This window comes from Antechinus flavipes, chromosome 1 (genome assembly GCF_016432865.1).
Source record: "Antechinus flavipes isolate AdamAnt ecotype Samford, QLD, Australia chromosome 1, AdamAnt_v2, whole genome shotgun sequence".
Lineage (NCBI taxonomy): Eukaryota > Metazoa > Chordata > Mammalia > Dasyuromorphia > Dasyuridae > Antechinus > Antechinus flavipes.
In genome coordinates this window covers 644,165,104-644,182,440 of record NC_067398.1, presented here as the reverse complement: position 1 = coordinate 644,182,440, position 17,337 = coordinate 644,165,104, and the positions used below count along the sequence as shown (strand labels likewise).

Genomic DNA, 17,337 nt, shown 5'->3' with positions numbered 1-17,337 from the left:
CACACATTCATGCTCCCTCCCCAAACCCCCGGGCCAGCTGGGACAGCCCCACTCCAATGGGGGTCTGGGTCTCTGCTCTGTGTGGGATAGACCTTGAGTGGTCTGGAGGCCTCAAACTCAAACAGAAACGGATCCCTATTAATTTAGAGAACCACAAATTAGCATTACTTCTGTTATGCTGCATTTTTATTTATTTTGTTAAACATGTTCCAATTACATTTTAATCTGGTTCAGCTTCATTTAAACAGCAGATTTGAAACCTCTGGGAAAGGGCATTGTATGGCTCTGGACTCTTGTCTTATCTGACATAAGCACACTGTGCCACTCTAACAGAGATAATCAAATAGGTTAAGTTTTGCTACCTTCTCCTAGGTGGTCGGTGACCCTTAAAGATACTAATTAGTTGACAAAATAGATCATACAAAAAGGCAATTATTTGATTTGCCATTCTCTGCATCCATGTAAAATGATTTCATTTTTCCTTTGAAAAAATGATTACTATTGGAGGCAGAGCCAAGAGAGCAGAGTAAAATCAGAAAATGGTTACTATGAAAAATCAGGGTCATCTTTGGGAAAAATAAGATTTCAGGGAAGGGAAGCTGCAGGGAAAATGATTTGGCTCATATGAAAAGAATTGTGTAACAATCAGTTCTGTCCCACAATACCTCCCTCTGGTGGATAGCAATGTTCACTGTGATACCTTACATAGTAAAATGTCCCTCTCTGATGCACTGCTCATAAAATAATATGCAGTTATCGGTGCTTAATGTTTTTCTTTTTATTAAACCATGTGGTACATAAAGACAGGGAACCTATCTCATCTGAACTCTGAGTCAATTCCAGCATTAAATAGTGGTCTGAATATAGTAGTATATGAGTTGGATTGTGTTTGATAAATGAATGGGCAGTGAGCACCCCTATTCCCGAAGGTATTCTAGCAAGTGAAGGCTGAAAGAACTTGCCAGGGATGTTTTGGATGAGGTTCCTATTCAGCCATGGTTTGGTTTATGTGCCTAAAAGGTCTCATTTCAACTTTGATATCTTGTGATACTGTGTCTATCTTGTGATACTGTGTCTAGATAAGTTCATAAAATGCAGAACTTGGGAGGGCATTGTAGGTCACCTAGTCCAATCCATACATTTTACAAGAAAGTAAACTGAAGCAAGAGATATTAAGTGACTTGCCCAACAGCACAGAGGCAACAAATAGAAGACTTGAACCCAGGTCTTCTGATAGGAAGTTCAAGATCCTTTCCATTTCACTTAAGTCCTTTCCCTGATTTTTCTCAGTTGGTTCCCATCAAAGCCTCTAAAATGATAGTATTCTCATTTTATAGTGGATGAAACTGAGGTATAAATGACTAAAAAGATTTATTATTGATTACACAATGAAGTGGATAGAACACTGGATTTGAAGTCCAGAAGATCTGAATTCAAATCCTGCCTTAAACACTTTCTAGCTATGTGACTTTGGAGAAGTCACTTAACTGCTGTTTGCCTCGGTTTTCTCATCTGTGAAATGAAAATAATAATAGCACCTACTTCCAGGATTGTTGTAAAGATCAAATAAGATAACATTTGTAAAGTACTTAGCATAGTGCTTGGCACACAGTAGGTGCTTATTAAATGGGTGCCTCAGTTTTCTCATCTGTGAAATGAAGATGATAATAGCACCTATTTCCAAAATTGTTTTGAGGATCAAATAAGATAATATTTGTAAAGTGCTTAGCATAGTGCCTGGCACATAGTAGGAACTTACTAAACAGTTGTTGGAAAAAAGGCACCTTGTAAACTTTAAAGCACTACATTATTATTATTACCAGAAAAACAACCTTATCATGCCATGATCCTGCAAATTAATGTTGGCATTGATCAAGTTATGATTTTTCCCTAGTACTAATTATTATTTGGTAGGATAACCTAACTTAAGGACTTAAGATAGAATTGGGAATGTTGGTCCAAAGACCCTACCCTGATTGGCCAACTTTCATTGTCCTCAGAAGATTTTCAGACTTAGGGGAGTCCAGGCCAGTTTGGAGAGTGGGACCCAGATCCAGGGCAGTACAAACAATATGAACACATACACACAGACACAGACACACAAGCACATCTACTCTTTGTCTCTTGCGGGAACCCCAACTTGTGCAGGTGGCAGGGTCCAGGCTGCAAAAAAAAAGCATTAAATTGCAGGCAAAGAGGTCCGAGGTGAAGTGAAGCAAGAAGGACAAGATCTGGAGCCAGGCCCTAGAAGGCGGGTCTGCTGAGATCAAATAACTCAACCCAAGAGGTCAGGGAAAGGGATGTTAAAAGAATTGCTCAAAGGGGAAAGGAAAGGCTAGGGCCTGAGACTGAGGGTGGGGGTTTGGCGTTCCTTAAAGTCAGCAACGCATTTTACTGGATGGGAACTGGGTCAGTGAAGGCCGCTGACTTTGGTGAGAGTAACTGGATGTTAACGTGGACATCAGACTATTGAGTGAATTTGATCTTCCTGGAGGGGAATGTATGTCAATGAGGGTCAATCAGAGCTTAGCCATCAAAGTCAAAGGGTGTTCAGCCAGAAGGGCCCAGTCATGTCCCTTTTCAAAAATTAGGGAAGCAAGGAAGAGTGGGGATAGGACTTCAATCATTCCATAGGTTGGGGCAGCTAAGTGGTGTAGTGGATAAAGCACCAGCCTGAAGTCAGGAGGATCTGAATTCAAATCTGTCTCAGACACTTAACACTTCCCAGCTGTGTAAGTCACTTAACCCCAATTGCCTCGGCAAAATAATAATAATAATATTAATGATGATGATGATGATGATTATAATTCCATAGGTCAGTGTCTAGATCATGGACAATCTTTCTAAGACCTTTCTAAAATCTTAATAAGATCATGGAATTTAGAATTGGAAAAGACTTTATATGTTACTATGTCTAAGACCCTCATTTTCTGTTAGGGAAAGGGAGAAGGGGTGGGACCAGGGTCTATGGGTCAGTGGGGCCACATGGCCCATTCTGGAAGAAGGAGGAGAGTCTCAGTGGAGTTGGGAACAAGAGCTTGGATTTTAATGAGCAGGATCCACATCTTGTCCCTGAGAAGGGTTTTCTGACAATAGACCTTGTGGCTGCCCTTAGCCTCAAGGCTCCCCAAGGGTAGAAATCAAAGAAGAGGAAGCTCAACTTTGTTATTATGAGCTCAATTGCTCTTTTTACTCTGTCATACCTACCAAAAAGGTACCTTCCACACTTGGCATCTCATTTTCTACACAGATTCTATGATCCTTTCTAACTCTTGACTCCACCTTCTATACCCCTACAAATGCCTGCTGACTAAGGGCATATTACTTAAGCCACAGGCTAAAAAGAAGAATTTCCTTTTTCAGCCCAGATCCAACTATCAGACAGGTAGGAAAAACCTGCAAAGGAGAAATCCAGATTCCCAGTGACAGATAAAAGGCAGCTTATTTACATGGGAGGGAAAGGCAAAGAGGGAAAGGCTTAATAGCGAGATCCCAAAGTATGGAGGAACATGAAGGGAGCTTGGGGAGCCTGTCTCTTAAAATGGAGAAAAAGAACATTTTGGTGAAGAAGAAGCCAAATCACTATGAGAAATCTGCTCTTCTGAACCATATTCTGGGGTATGGGAACAGGAACAGGAACTCTCTGAGGGCGAGATATGGATCTTATTAGCATCTTCTCCCTGAAAAGAGGGATTCCCTGATGACAAAGATTGTAGCTTTTCTTTAGACTCAGCATCCCCCAAAGGCAGAAGATGTCTCCTTTTCCAGGTTGAATTTCCTAGAGGTGAGCCTGGGTCTTCTCTTTCTTTTCTATATATCTTCCTGTTCAGTTCTTAGCTATGGCCACAGAAAATATACACCATTAGGTGCCAGTGGACTTTATTGCCCTCCCCTGGCATAACACTTGAGAAAACAGCCTCCCTTCATTCCTGCAGTGTAGACATGAAGAATTATGGGCTGGCCAGGGACACAGGAGATGGGGGGGGCAGGGAGGGATAAAAAAAGGCTTGAGTATTGGAGAAAGAATTTCCTTCACTTGCTCTGAAGCAAAACCAAATTAACCCCTATTAGACAGGGAAGGAAAGGCTAAAGGATATGGCAGCAGCCCAGCCCGAGTCCAGAAGCAGGGAGCTAGAAGGAGACAAAAGGCATAAACACCTATATACAGATACGTGCACCCTTTCTACCCCCTCCCACACCCCACACAGATTCTGCACAAACAAGGACATGAAGTAAAGAGAAAGCCAAGGCGGACCCCCAAATGCAGGTCCCTTGTTGATTTCTCACCTGTCAGGTGCTCACCTGATCTACAGGCCATATCCACATCCTTCTCAAAATCAGTCTGAAAGACAGAGAGGAGAGCCCAGGGTGAACAGAGATGGGGTGTAGGGCAAAGAGTTTACCTCATCCTAAATAACCATCAGAAATTCCCTTTGTGCAGAAAACCCCAGGCTCTAAGGTACTTCACTTAGAACACAAATTTTCTGAGATGATTGGTGTATTATTATTGCTTTTTTTGGTTTAGAGTAGAAAAATCCAGGTATGTGAACACTTGCCACTTTCTGTCTTACACATTACATCCTTCCACATCATTTGATGGTCTAGTCATAATGGCTTATTTGCTCTTGCTCATAAATGATGCTTCATCTTCCATCACCTTTTTGTCCTGACCATCCATTATCTCTGGAATTTTTTCTCTCTTCTCCTTTAGCTTTTGCAATCTCTGGCTGCCTTCAAGATTCAAAACTACCTTCGACACAAATAACCTGTGAGAGCCCTCTCTCCTTAACTGCCTTGTATTTATTGATTTTGTATCTACACTGAATAGATACAACATAGATACCTGTCATGTTTTCTCCCCTGTAAGAAAGTAAGCTTCTTGAGGAGATGGATTGTTTCACTTTTGTATGGGTTTGGCACATAGTAGGCTCTTAATAAATGCTTGTTGATTAAAAAATCTATAATGTATAGTCTTAGGCAGTTACCTGAGGGGCTTGAAAGATTAAAAGACTTCTCCAGTCACATAGCCAGTATGTGTTGGAGATAGGACTCACTATTCTACTGCTCTCTACTATTAACTCCATTTAAAAACAATATAACTTATTCTTACAGGACATGACTTGACTAAAGTCACACAATAAATATTAGAGGCAGGATAATGAACCCAGGCAGGCCTTTTCACTCCAATTTAACTTTGCTTCTCATAGATATAGTAAAATACACTGCGCAAGAATTATGATGCCCATTTGACAGATGAAGAAACTGAAGTTTAGAGGCAAAAATGATTTGCCAAGAGTCATATAATCTATAAAAGTATAATCCAGGAATAAAACCCAGGTCTTTGGATGGCTAGACTGATGCTAATTTAAATACACTATGATAGTACATTAGATATGGAGACAGATAAGACCTGAATTTGAATCATGCTTCAGATACTTACCAATTATATGACCCAGGGCAAATCATTTAACTTCTTTGATGCTTATTTTTCTCATCTGTCAAATGGGCATGATAATAGCATCTACCTCCCAGGGCTCTTGTGAGGATCAAATGAGATAACTATGTATAGAGTTTTGCAAATCTTCAAGCAATATCTATCTACTCCCCTCCTTCTCTATTTACCTCCCCTTCTCTCTCTTTCTGTCTCTCTCTTCCTCTGTATATATACATTTGATATATATATATATATATATATTTGCATATATATATCTGTATCTCTAATCTACGTATATAAATATCTATGTATATCCATATCTATCTGTCTATATCTATATATATTAATATCTACTTATATCTATATCTATCTATATCCATTCATCTATCTATATCATTATCATGTCTATTAATATCTATATTTTATATATCTTTGTATAGCTATATCTATTTATCTATATCTATATATATATCAATATCTATGCATATCTATATATCTATTTATCTGTCTATATCTATATATATCAATATCTATGTATATCTATATATCTATTTATCTGTCTATATTTACATATATTAATATCTACTTACATCTGTATCTATAGATATCTAGGTATATCTATATCCATTCATCTATCTATGCCATTATTATGTCTATCAATATCTGTATCTTTATATATCTTTGTATAATTATGTCTATTTATCTGTCTATATCTATCCGTATCTGTATCTGTATATTATATCTGTATATATCTAGGCATAGCTAAACCTATCCATAGCTATGTCTGTAGCTATATCAATATCTATGTATATCTATATCTATTTATCTGTCTATACATAAATCAATATTTACATATATCTATATCTATGATATTTATATCCATCCATCTATGCCATTATTATGTCTATCAATATCTATATCTTTATATATCTTTGTATATCTATATCTATTTATCTGTCTATATCTATATATATATATATCTACATCTGTATATAGGTATATTTATATCTATCTGTCTATATCCACATATGTCAATATTTCTGTATATCTATATATATATATCTAAGTATATCTATATCCATCTATTTATCTATGTCATTATTATATCAATGGATAACAAAAAGAAATATTCTCCCTTTCCTCTAATCTTTCCCTAACACTGTGCTTATTTCTCTTTTATTAAACTGATCATATTAATTTGAATTAGAGTTATCACTATCCAAATCTTATTCTTTGATCATATTGTGTATTCCATGAGGGCAGGAGACCGGTATCTTCAAGAAGAGACTGGATAATCACTTGTTGTGGAGGGAGGAGAGATTCAAATGCCCCCTTCTTACCATGAAGCGTACTGTGATGAACAACCTCTCTCTTACTACTCAAGCTCAGTCTCTCCATTTCTGTCTGTTTATCTCTCAAGTATCTCTGGCTCTCTCTCTATTTGTCTCTCTTCTGAGTTTCCCATAGTCCTGCGTCTCATCTTCTCTTAGACACTAATTCCAATGTGGTTTATTTGAGAAGAAGGAAGGCTGGGTAGCTTTTGGAGAACTTCTTCTAAGCACCAGTCTTCCTCTGGTGATATAACCATAAGATGAGGGGGATGGATCAGAGGCATCTCTGGTTTTTAAAATTCTTTCTTTTTTTTTAAGCTCAAACCCTATGATTTTATCATTACTTAGAAGTACTGACCCTGTAAATTAACGGGAAAAGCCAGGGGGGTTCCTACTTGGAAACCAAAAAAAAAGGGGGGGAGATTAATTTAATTGAGGTTTGAGAGAGATGATTCAATTGTTGTACGCAACCAGGTAACTCCTACTGAAGTACCCCTTTGATCCAAGGCAGTCCAGCAACTACTCTGCAATGTCTGGTCCTAAGTTAAATGATTGTTTTCGGGTCACACAGACAATATAAAGTGGCATTTGAACCCAAGTCCTTCAGAATCTGAGAATGGCAAAGCTTGGATGAAAATCCTAAACTTCCATCTCAAGTGAGCTAAGGACAGAAAAGAGATTTCTGAGTCCAGGTGAGCCCCAGACAGGGGAACAGAATTGAAGGGGACTATCCTAACATCCAGATAATATCCCATCTAGAAGAAGTCCACATCTATTTTTCATGAAGGCTCTGCTATTTTATCTAGGTCCTCAGTCTTATAAACACAGTCCGAGAGAGCTGGGAAGGATCTGAGTCTATCTAATCCTACAGAGGAATCCTCCTTAAAACAGTCCTAACAAGTGGTTATCCAACTTCTCCTTCAAGACCTCCAATGACAGCAAAATCAATACTTCTTAGGTGGGCACATTTCACTCTGGGACAGTTCTAACTCTTAAGAATGTCTTTTTATTCTCACATTTGAGCCTAAGTTTGCTTCTCTGTAATTGCACCTACTGCATCTAGTTCTGTCTGTGGGGTCAAGCAAAAGACCATAAAGGCCATAAAGTGGCCTTTGGTTATTCAAATATAATCTCATACCACCCCTAAGTCATTTTTTGGCCAGGCCAAATATCCCATTTCCAAATAAGGAAGCTTGTTGAATTGGCTGCCACTGCTGTTTGATAATGAAAGTTTCTATTTCTGTGACAGAATAAAGGTTTACAAAATACTTGTGAGATAGATAGGTATTACAAATATGATTTATCCTCATTTTTAAAATGAGAAAAGTGAGCAACTGAGACCCCCATGACTTTGTGACCCCAGGCTCAGCTGGGGTTAGGGGCCATGAAGATATAGGGTCCTACCATAAGCTGTGCATGGCCATTCTGAAAAGATCCCCCTGAGTCACCATTGCCTTCCTCCTGACGATCTACCACCCGACACTTCACAGCATCCTGAACCTGGGAAAAAAGAGCATCAAGTGGTCATGAAGAGTGCTACAGCAACCAAAAATACAATGTCAACAACAATCTAATCCTCATTATCGCAAAATTGGTATACGCAACACCTGTCTGCAAGGGGCTGACAATCTTGAAGAAGTCTGAGATTTCCATAAATTGGGAGATTGGGAATAAACTTACCTGCTGAAGGGAATTACAGAGAATAAATAATAACAGCTCACAGTTAAAGAGTCCCTTTAAGTTTTACAAAGTACCTCCTTCACAGCAGCCCTTCTGAGATAGGCAGTGCTATTATAATTTCCACTTTACAGATGAGGAAAATTGAGGCAGAGTTAGCTGTGCTGTAATAATAAGGCACTATAAGAAATCTCTAGGCTCAGGGGGCCATCTTCCTTCTCTCTGGGATTCAGAATTAGTATCTGCTTTGTTGACAATCCTTTCTTTCCTCCCCTGCTCTCAATCATGCCAGTTCAACTTTTTCTGTCTCCCATTCAGATCCTCCTTTGCCCTCCTGGTCCCGATGTAGGTTCTGAAAGCCCTGTGCTGTTGTTTGCAAACTTTATTCTAGATCTGTTCATTTCGCACTCTTTCCAACTTTAGCTCTTTAAATAAACTGAAACCCCTCTAGAAGACACCTCTATCTCTATCACTGAAGACTTTTTTGTTCACGACTTCCAACATGTTATATGAAAAAGCACAATAGGCATTCAGTGTTCCTTATCCCTTTGCTATCATCATTCAGAATGGAGTTCACTCAATCTGTCAATATCTTCTGATCTAGATTCTTGCTAAACTCATCCTTCCCAGAACATTCTTCCTACTTTCTGAAGAAGTTCACTATTTGGCTCAATTTTAACCTTCTTGTTAAACCCTGACCTCACATCTGGAAACTACAGTATGTGCATTGATATGCCTTTGACACTCTACCCTCTCTGTTCATAAGCCTTCTTTTTCCCCATGACCTATATAATAAGGATGGTCACATCTAAGATATCACTATTAACCACAACTTTGCCATATCTATGATCTTCAATTCCAAAGTTCTTTCCCCTTATACCAACCTCCTATTTCTCCTGTCTGACTCTTCCTCTGATATCTCCCTATTCTACCATCACTTGCTATACTCCTGACCTTATGATTGAACAGTTCAGATATTCTCTAAATTAGTGCTCATCCAACATAGGCAACCTTTTCTATCCCCTGACCCCTTTTACAGTTCTTCTATGTATATTGTCTTCCTCTATTAGATTATAAGCTCCTTGAATACAAGGACTGTCTGACTTCCTTATGTTTGGATCCTGTTGCTTACCAATACGTGGCAACAGTAAACATGAAAGTAAATGACCTGTTTACCTACCTATCTACATCGATCTATACCTATATTTATCTAATATCTATCTCTATTTCTTATTTTTCTCCATTTTTATCTAATCATCTCTCTTATCTGTCTATGCATCTATCATCTATCTACCCATCCATCTATTGTTTATAATAGGAATTGAACAATGTTTTTCAAATTGAGGAAATTATGTACATTCACAAATTAAGAAAAAAAGGCAACCAGCTCGAGTTAAGGGGATTGGCTACTAAAAAAGAGTCAATTGTCTTAGAGGAGAGTGATGTGTCAATGAAATCATGGAAGTGTACTAGACTGAGGAATATTGTGAGCTACTTACAGTAAAATAAGCAGAAAAAAAGATTCATATGATCATGGGATCACAGGTTTAGAATTGGGAGGAACCTTAGTGGGTCATTTCGTCTAATCTCATCATGGGCTGACAATGGTATTGGCAGTGGCTATCCATTTTCAGGTGGGAGGCACCTTTAAAATAGTTAAGTCAACCTTAATTCTAATTTGACAAAAATGCAAAGGTTTAGAGAGGTTGTGATGTGTTCAAGTTCATATTAACAGTAAGAGAGCAGAAATCAGGTTTCAAATACAAGTTATCTGATTAAAAACTGAGGATTATTTCTATAGTACTATGCTGACCCTCAAGATGATCATGGGATGAAGAGCTGGGAGAGACCTCATTGATAGTAGATTCAATGGCCTCTGCTTATAAAGGGGAAAATGAGCAGAGAGAAGTGTCTTACCCAACATCGCATGAGTAGCTGAGAATCTGAGCCTCAATTTGAGCCCTGACATCAAGTTCACCTCGCTTTAATATTCCTCACCTTGGGGCAAGTGGTTAAAACTCAAGCTTTCCTTGAATTTCACTTCACTGATAATAACTCTTTAAGCATTTATGGAGTTAGTTTGTATTATAGTTGTTGCTATATTTTTTTCCAGTGTAGATCATTGGCCATAGTACTTGTCATCTGTATTATAGATTTTATCACTTAAAATCTCATAATCTTAGAATGAAGGAACCCTAAAATATAGAATATCAAAGCCAGGATGGGTTTTGGATCATAGAATGGAATGTCAAAAATGGAAGGGGACTTAGAATGTGGAATGCCAAAGTTGGATCTTGGAACACAGAAAATTAGCATGAAGAATAACATGTACAGATTATTTAGTTCACCTCCCTCAGTTTCCAGACAGGAATCCATAACCCAGAAAGGAAAATGGTGATATGGAGTAAGATCACAACAGCCAGGCCAGGATGCCGTCAGTATTTGGTCTCTGGACCATAGACTTCTGGAAGCCGGGCCATAATTCCCCTTCTCTCTCAGTGCTTAGGTTGGACTGGCTAGCCAAGGCTTCGTGAATTCAGTGCATATGGCTGAGTGTGTAGTGCATCCCTAGGAGATGGCCCACCTCACGCCGGAGGATGCAATGTACCATCACGATGACAAAACCCTCCAGGGAGTCGAAGACGGCGAAGAGGATCTGGAAGAGGGCAGAGCGCCGATCGGTGACAGCCAGGACGGCAGACATCCAGGTGAGGGCCAGGAGAGGCAGCACCACGCAGGAGCTCCATAGAGAGGCCCTGCAGGAAGGATGGCAGAGAGGAGGGTTAGATAAGAGGTGATAATGTCTGTTCCCATCATAGGGAGGAAGGAAGTTCTCACAACTTGGGCTTCCCACCTCCTGACTCCCACTGCCCACCATCTGCCCAGGAGGAGAGCCCCAAGGGAAGTTGGGAAAGCCCAAGAACCAACCAGAGACAAGAGCTAATCTAGGAATGCTTCTGGAGCTCAACAGAGAAAAGCATGGAGAAGGTTATCCAATCTACAGGTCTTGTTCTTAAAAGAACAAATAGGAAAAGCCTAGATAAGCAGACTTCTTGACCACCCAATTTCAGCAAAGAGATGGAAGAGAAAAGGGGACTCTTTGTTTGGGGAACAGAATAATCCCCCACCCTGGGCCCTCCAACCTTCCTTCCTTGTGGCATTTGTCTCTCTGTCTTTCCCTATGTATTTTTACTCATAACAGCTTCTCTCTCTCCCTGTTTCTGTCTCAGCCTTCTGCTCTCTCTTCTCACTCAGCTTCTGTTTCTCTGTCTCTGTCTCATTGTTGGTTTCTCTCTGCATTGTTCTTCTGGACCCATCTCTGTTTTTTCTCTTCCAGTCTCTTACCTTACCTCTCTCTCTGGGTCTATGTCTGTCTGTCTTTTTCATTTATTTCTACTTCTCTCTATGTTTGTTACTCTGTCTTATTTCTGGTTCTGGACCTATCTCTCTGGTTTTTTAATCTTTCTTTTCCCTTGTGTCTCTTTTGGTCATTCTTGGTCAAAAAGAACTTTCTGATCATGAAACTTTCCTCCTCTTTTTCCCTGTATCTCTCCACGGGAAATCTCTAACTCTTGGAGGTTCAGCAGCTGAGGCTGGGCAATGTGAAGTTGGGACTTGCCCTGAACTCTCCATTGCTCCTTTCTCCTAGGTTCCCAAGTTCTTCAATGAAATTGGGAAACAGCTAGCAAGAGGAATCTAGGGGCCAGTCCCACAGGGGGTCTATGGCTGTAGCTAGGCAACAGCAGGGTCTTCTCTCATGTTACCATGGTGATCAGAACCCTCCAAACACTAGCAGGACCTAGGGAATGTGGAACGAGATATTTTGGGAAAGAAGGGAGCAAAAATTGTTTTTTTCACTTCCCCAAAGTCCTCCATCAAGGGAGGATGGGCTCAGATCTGGTAGGACAAGATGGCCAAACTTCACTCCAGGGATTTGGGTTTAGTTACACAGAATCCAGGAATAAAAGAGTCAATATGAAACCTGACAAATGTTGCCCAATCACAAGCCATCTTCCCCCAAGAAAAGGAATACCAGGATCCTCAAGGAGTGAAAAATGGGTCCTGACCTCTAGCTCCCTTCCCATTCTCCTTGACACCAAATGTCCTCAGAAAATAGGTACTGGTTCCATCCTTTTAGAATGCAGATTTTTCAATCTTTCTCCTGAAGAAGGGTCATCAAACATCAACCCCCTTCCCATTTCGGGAGCTGTGCTAAATAAATAAAGCATATGCATTATGTGACCATCTATAGTCTCTTGACCTTTTTCCTTAGGAAATTTTAGGTTTGTTTTTGGGCATATCCCTTCTTTTCTTTCTTTTTAGAGCTAGTTAGACATTTGGATTAGGTTTTTCTCCTGGAGAACTACTCTTATTTTTCTCTGTTTATTTGCAATATGCCCTTTTTTTCAGATATGTCATTAGAGCAGAGAAAGAGAATGCAGAGAAGGAAAGAACTGGAGAGGAGAGAGGAGAGAAGAGAGAAGAAACAGAGAGAAGCAGAAAGAGAGGGAGGGAAGCAGGAAGGAAGGGAAAGAGAGAGACAGATAGAGAGAGAAAGACACAGAGACAGAGACAGAGACAGAGAGACCAGAAGAGAAAGAGGGAAAAAGAGGAAGAAAGCGGGGGACAGGAGGAGATAAAGAGGGAATGTAGTGAGGGAGAAAAAGAAAAGGAGAGAGAGGAGGACTGAGAGAACAGAGGATAGAAAGAGAGAACTTGGGAAGGAGGAAGTCATACAGAACCAGAGAAATAGAATACTTTACTATTTGGGCCTTGCAACATGTTATCTTTTTTATGGATGTCTTATCTTCCTATTCAAAGTGTAAGCTCTCAGAGAGCAGCCATAAGTTTGTTCCTCTGCCTGCCCTAGATTGTGGATTCCCTCAGGACCAGGTTTGAGTTTTTTCTTCTCTGATCCCATGACTTGCTAAGGACAGAGTCTGGCCCATTTTTCCCCCTGTCTCCACCACTGTGGCAGGGAGTACAGAGCTGGACCCACAGTAGGGACTCTGACAGGTTAATAGTCTACTTGAACTCAGCTGATAATTGAATCCAGTGGCTCATTCCTTACCTATGTATTGAGGACTCCTGACAGATTGTCTCTGGTCTGTTCAAAGGCAGTAGATGCGTCCCTGGGCTTCCCTCCCATCTATCATCCCTCCCCTGCTCCTCCCCCTTCCCCTTTTCCCATCCCCATGGGGCCAAGACGGGACTGGACAGGACAGGACAGGACATGGGCAGAAGGACATGGAGGCAGCAAAAAGGAGAAGGTTGGGGAAAGGAGAGAAGCTAGAGAGGGAAGATAGGAGCTCAAAGAGAAGGATTAAAAGGAGGAAAGGATGGATAGGCAAGTGGGAGGGCCTGGGGAATCCAGGAGAGGACTGAGGGAAGTAACAGGAAAGGGGGGAAGGAGCACTGGAGATAATAAGGGCTTGTCCAGTTGTGCCCAAAGTCCCTGAAGCTTCAAGACAAGGAGGAAACCTGCTCGGGAACTGGGTTAGGACACCTTCCAGAAGCAATCTTTCTTACAAGAAAGGAGTGTCCAATTACTGGGATGAGGTGGAACTCTCATACCACACACAAATATACACACAATGCACATATATCCACACATGTACACATACAGGGAATCACATAATACTAGATTGGAAAGACTATCTATGAACCTCCTTTCTTTCCAAAGGGAGAAACTGAAACCCAGAGAAAGGAAGTATGGAAAAGGGCCTTGTCTAAAATCATATGACTAGCAAAGTTCAGAATGGAGTCTTATACCCAGCTCTACTGAATATATATCCACAGCTTTCCATTTATACAGACAAGATATGGATTCTCACACAAAACACATGCGTGCATAGGATACATACAAAATACATACAACACACATTCACATATGTACCCTCAGGGTACATTCTTTTTTTCTGAAACCTAGTGGATGTTTCACAGAATTTCCCAAGTGGAAGAGCTTCCAAGATCATCTTATTCAGCCAGTACATCAGCAGGAATCCCTTCTACAATACTGCCTAAATCCAGCTTCTCGACCTGAAGATCTCTAGTGAGGGGAGCTCACTATGTGGCCTGTCATTTTCTTTTTGGAATGGTTCTTTCTTTGGAAGTTTAACCTAATACTGTGGTGGTTTGGTAGTGTGAGTAGAGTGAACAGAGGTGGGTGGGGAAGGAATGGAGGAGTCCATTTTTTTTTTGACATTTTTACATCTTCCCATTCTCTCAGAATTGTTGACCCAATCAGACTATAAGAGCCTTCCATTTTCCTGATGAAGAAACCCATTGTTTCCATTTCTCTTGCCCTCTCTCTCCCAAGACCTTTTAAGACTCTCTAGGGGCAAGACAGAGCAAATGCTTCCTGGGAACAGCAATAGAGTTTAAAGCATCCTTCTCACTTCTCCCACCTTGAAATCTTGGTTTAATAATAATACATATTCCCATTTCTAAATTACTTTAAGTTAGGAAATATGAGGTTTACTCTTCCCCCTGTTCCCTTCTTTATAGAAGAGGAAACCAACTCTCAGAAAAAAAAATGATTTGCCAGAGTTTGTGTGAGACTTGGTGAGGGATTGGTATCATTATCTCCTGACTTCAGATACAGAGCCCTACCCAATAGATCACACTCCCTGAGCAACAGTCCTGCCTGGGGCTGGGGATAATGCTATTCTACTTTCCTTCTCAACTGTGGGGTGTCTCCTTCTTTGCTGGCTGCATTCATCTCCAACCTCACTTTCTGCATTTTTCTGGTTGAACTAGGAATCTAAGAAGGGATCCAGTCTACTATATGGTATATTAGCTTGTCAGTTATTTTGTAGTGACCCTACATCCTGAATGATCAAAGGGATATTTTTATCAGAGTAGAAATTCCCTGAGGGCAAGGCCCAAGAAATTTAGGCCTTTTCAAGGATACAGATTATGTTTCCTAAATCATCTGAATCCTATGTTACTAATGGGATTTTAGCAGAAGTGGAAACTAGGTAAATTAGCCTTTTGATTTGACCATTAATGTTGGCAAATCCTTATAAATATAAAACCATCAGAAGGTCTCTATCTCATGCACAGAACCTGATTTGGACATCAGTTAACACTAACTCTCCTGTGACATAGGAACCTAGTATTCACAGAGATCTAGCAATAAATACCAAATTCTGTGAATAAAGTACAGAGTCCTAAATCACATCAGCAGGTGGGGGCTCTAAGTTCTAAGCTATGTCTCCAGTAGGGGAAGCGGGATGTATTGGACCATCCATGTACACTTTGCACTTTGATTTTGTTTAGAACTCAGTCTATAGGCAGGGCTAGAATATAGCTGTTTGGAGATAGAGTTGGGGTTTAATGAATAAGCATTGTGTCTTTATTTTCATTAATCTCTAATTGACATGAAGTATTTCTGTCAATTAGATTATAATTGTTTATTTTATTAGGTCATATTTATTGAGGTCAGGAACTATCTTTTGCCTCTTTTTTGTTATTTCCAGCACTTACGTAGGTACTTAATAAATGTTTAATTAAATTATTTTTTAAAATCCATAGGTTCATTTTGGCAGTTTTTAGTCTAACTTTTACCAGACTGCCAAAGAAGTTTATGACACAAAATGGTTAAGAACCCCAGATTTTAAACAGAGTTAGGACCCAGCTTCAGGACTCAATCTGGGGCCAAAATTAGGGATCAGCCTATAGGTTCCTCAGTCTACAACCAGGATTAGTGCTCAATGACCCAAATCAGAGCTCTTTCTGTGATCAGGTGTAGAGCATAGTTCATAGACAGAAATGCTTTTTTTTTTTTCTCTGTAAATACAACCAGACAGCAAAGAAAAGGAAATTGTGATCTTGGTGACATTAACTTTCTGCTGTGTCCTTACCTATCCCAAACCTGCATCAGCTGGGGCATCAAGGCTTGTAGCCTCGGCCTGGTTGCTAGGCAGGATGCCCAAGTCTCTCCCGAGCAATGGCTCTAGGAGGGCTTAGAAAGACCTAAATGATGAGATAATATCCAGACTCTCTCTCTTTGGTCTCTTTCCTTTTCATAAGTCTCTCTTGTGTTCCACCAACCTTTTCCCTCTCAGGCTTCCTAAGCAGTTCTTGGGGTGCAGTGGGATGAGTTCCAGATTTGGAGTTTAGGTCCTGGACTTAAGCCCTTCATCTTCTACATAATGATAATGATATTACTATTAATAATAGCCAACATTTATATAGCACTTTAACATTTATAAAGTTTTCCAGAAACTTTATCTGATTAAAACATCTGTGCAACAAATGTCATTATACCTATTTTACCAATCAGTAAACTGAGGCTGAGAGATTAAATGTTTTGTCAATAGTCATATAATTAATAAGTTCCCAGAGCCAGGATTCAAATCCAAGACCTTCTGACTCCAGATATAGCATTCCTTCTACTATACCATGTGACCTCTCAAATGTTGTGGCAGGCTCTTACACTCTCTGGGACTCTTTCTCTTTCTATGAAATGGGAGAAAATTATTTGTATACTCCCTACCCTACCTACTATAGAGAAAGCATCTTGAAAATGTTAATGATAATCATGTTGATGATGGGGGTGGGAGAGTAATATTGGAATAGGAAGAACACAACAATTCTATTAATTGTCTAGTGTCTTCATAATTCACCTACCCAGTGGGCTAATCTTGGGCTAAGAAGTTTTAGGAGGGGTTCTGTGAAAATGTCAACAGCTGATTAAAACATAACTAAGGCTTTCACCATGGGTCACAACCATGGGACTAGAAATTATATCATTTTAACAACTCCACACTCAGTCTCAGGAATTTTATAGCAAATGTGCAATGGAAAGAGTGCTGAATTTGGAGGCAGGGGTGAGAATTGTTTCAGTTGTGTCCAAATCTTTGTGACCCCATTAGGGGTTTACTTGGCAGA

At 40.0% G+C, this 17,337-nt stretch overlaps 1 protein-coding gene across 4 annotated transcripts in view; it reads right to left on the bottom strand.

Annotated features, from left to right (window-relative positions):
• The window catches only part of ADGRB1 (adhesion G protein-coupled receptor B1), a 263,708-nt gene that overhangs the window by 12,968 nt on the left and 233,403 nt on the right, over positions 1 to 17,337 (bottom strand). For 2 of the 4 annotated variants that reach the window (XM_051971170.1, XM_051971172.1), the window contains 3 exons: positions 11,027 to 11,198; positions 8,170 to 8,265; positions 4,303 to 4,342 (listed from right to left, as the gene is read on the bottom strand). In XM_051971170.1, the coding sequence (XP_051827130.1) occupies positions 4,303 to 4,342; positions 8,170 to 8,265; positions 11,027 to 11,198 (308 nt within the window). Of the gene's footprint in view, positions 1 to 4,287; positions 4,343 to 8,169; positions 8,266 to 11,026; positions 11,199 to 17,337 lie in introns of all 4 variants that reach the window. The other 2 variants (XM_051971169.1, XM_051971171.1) reach the window with 1 other exon arrangement.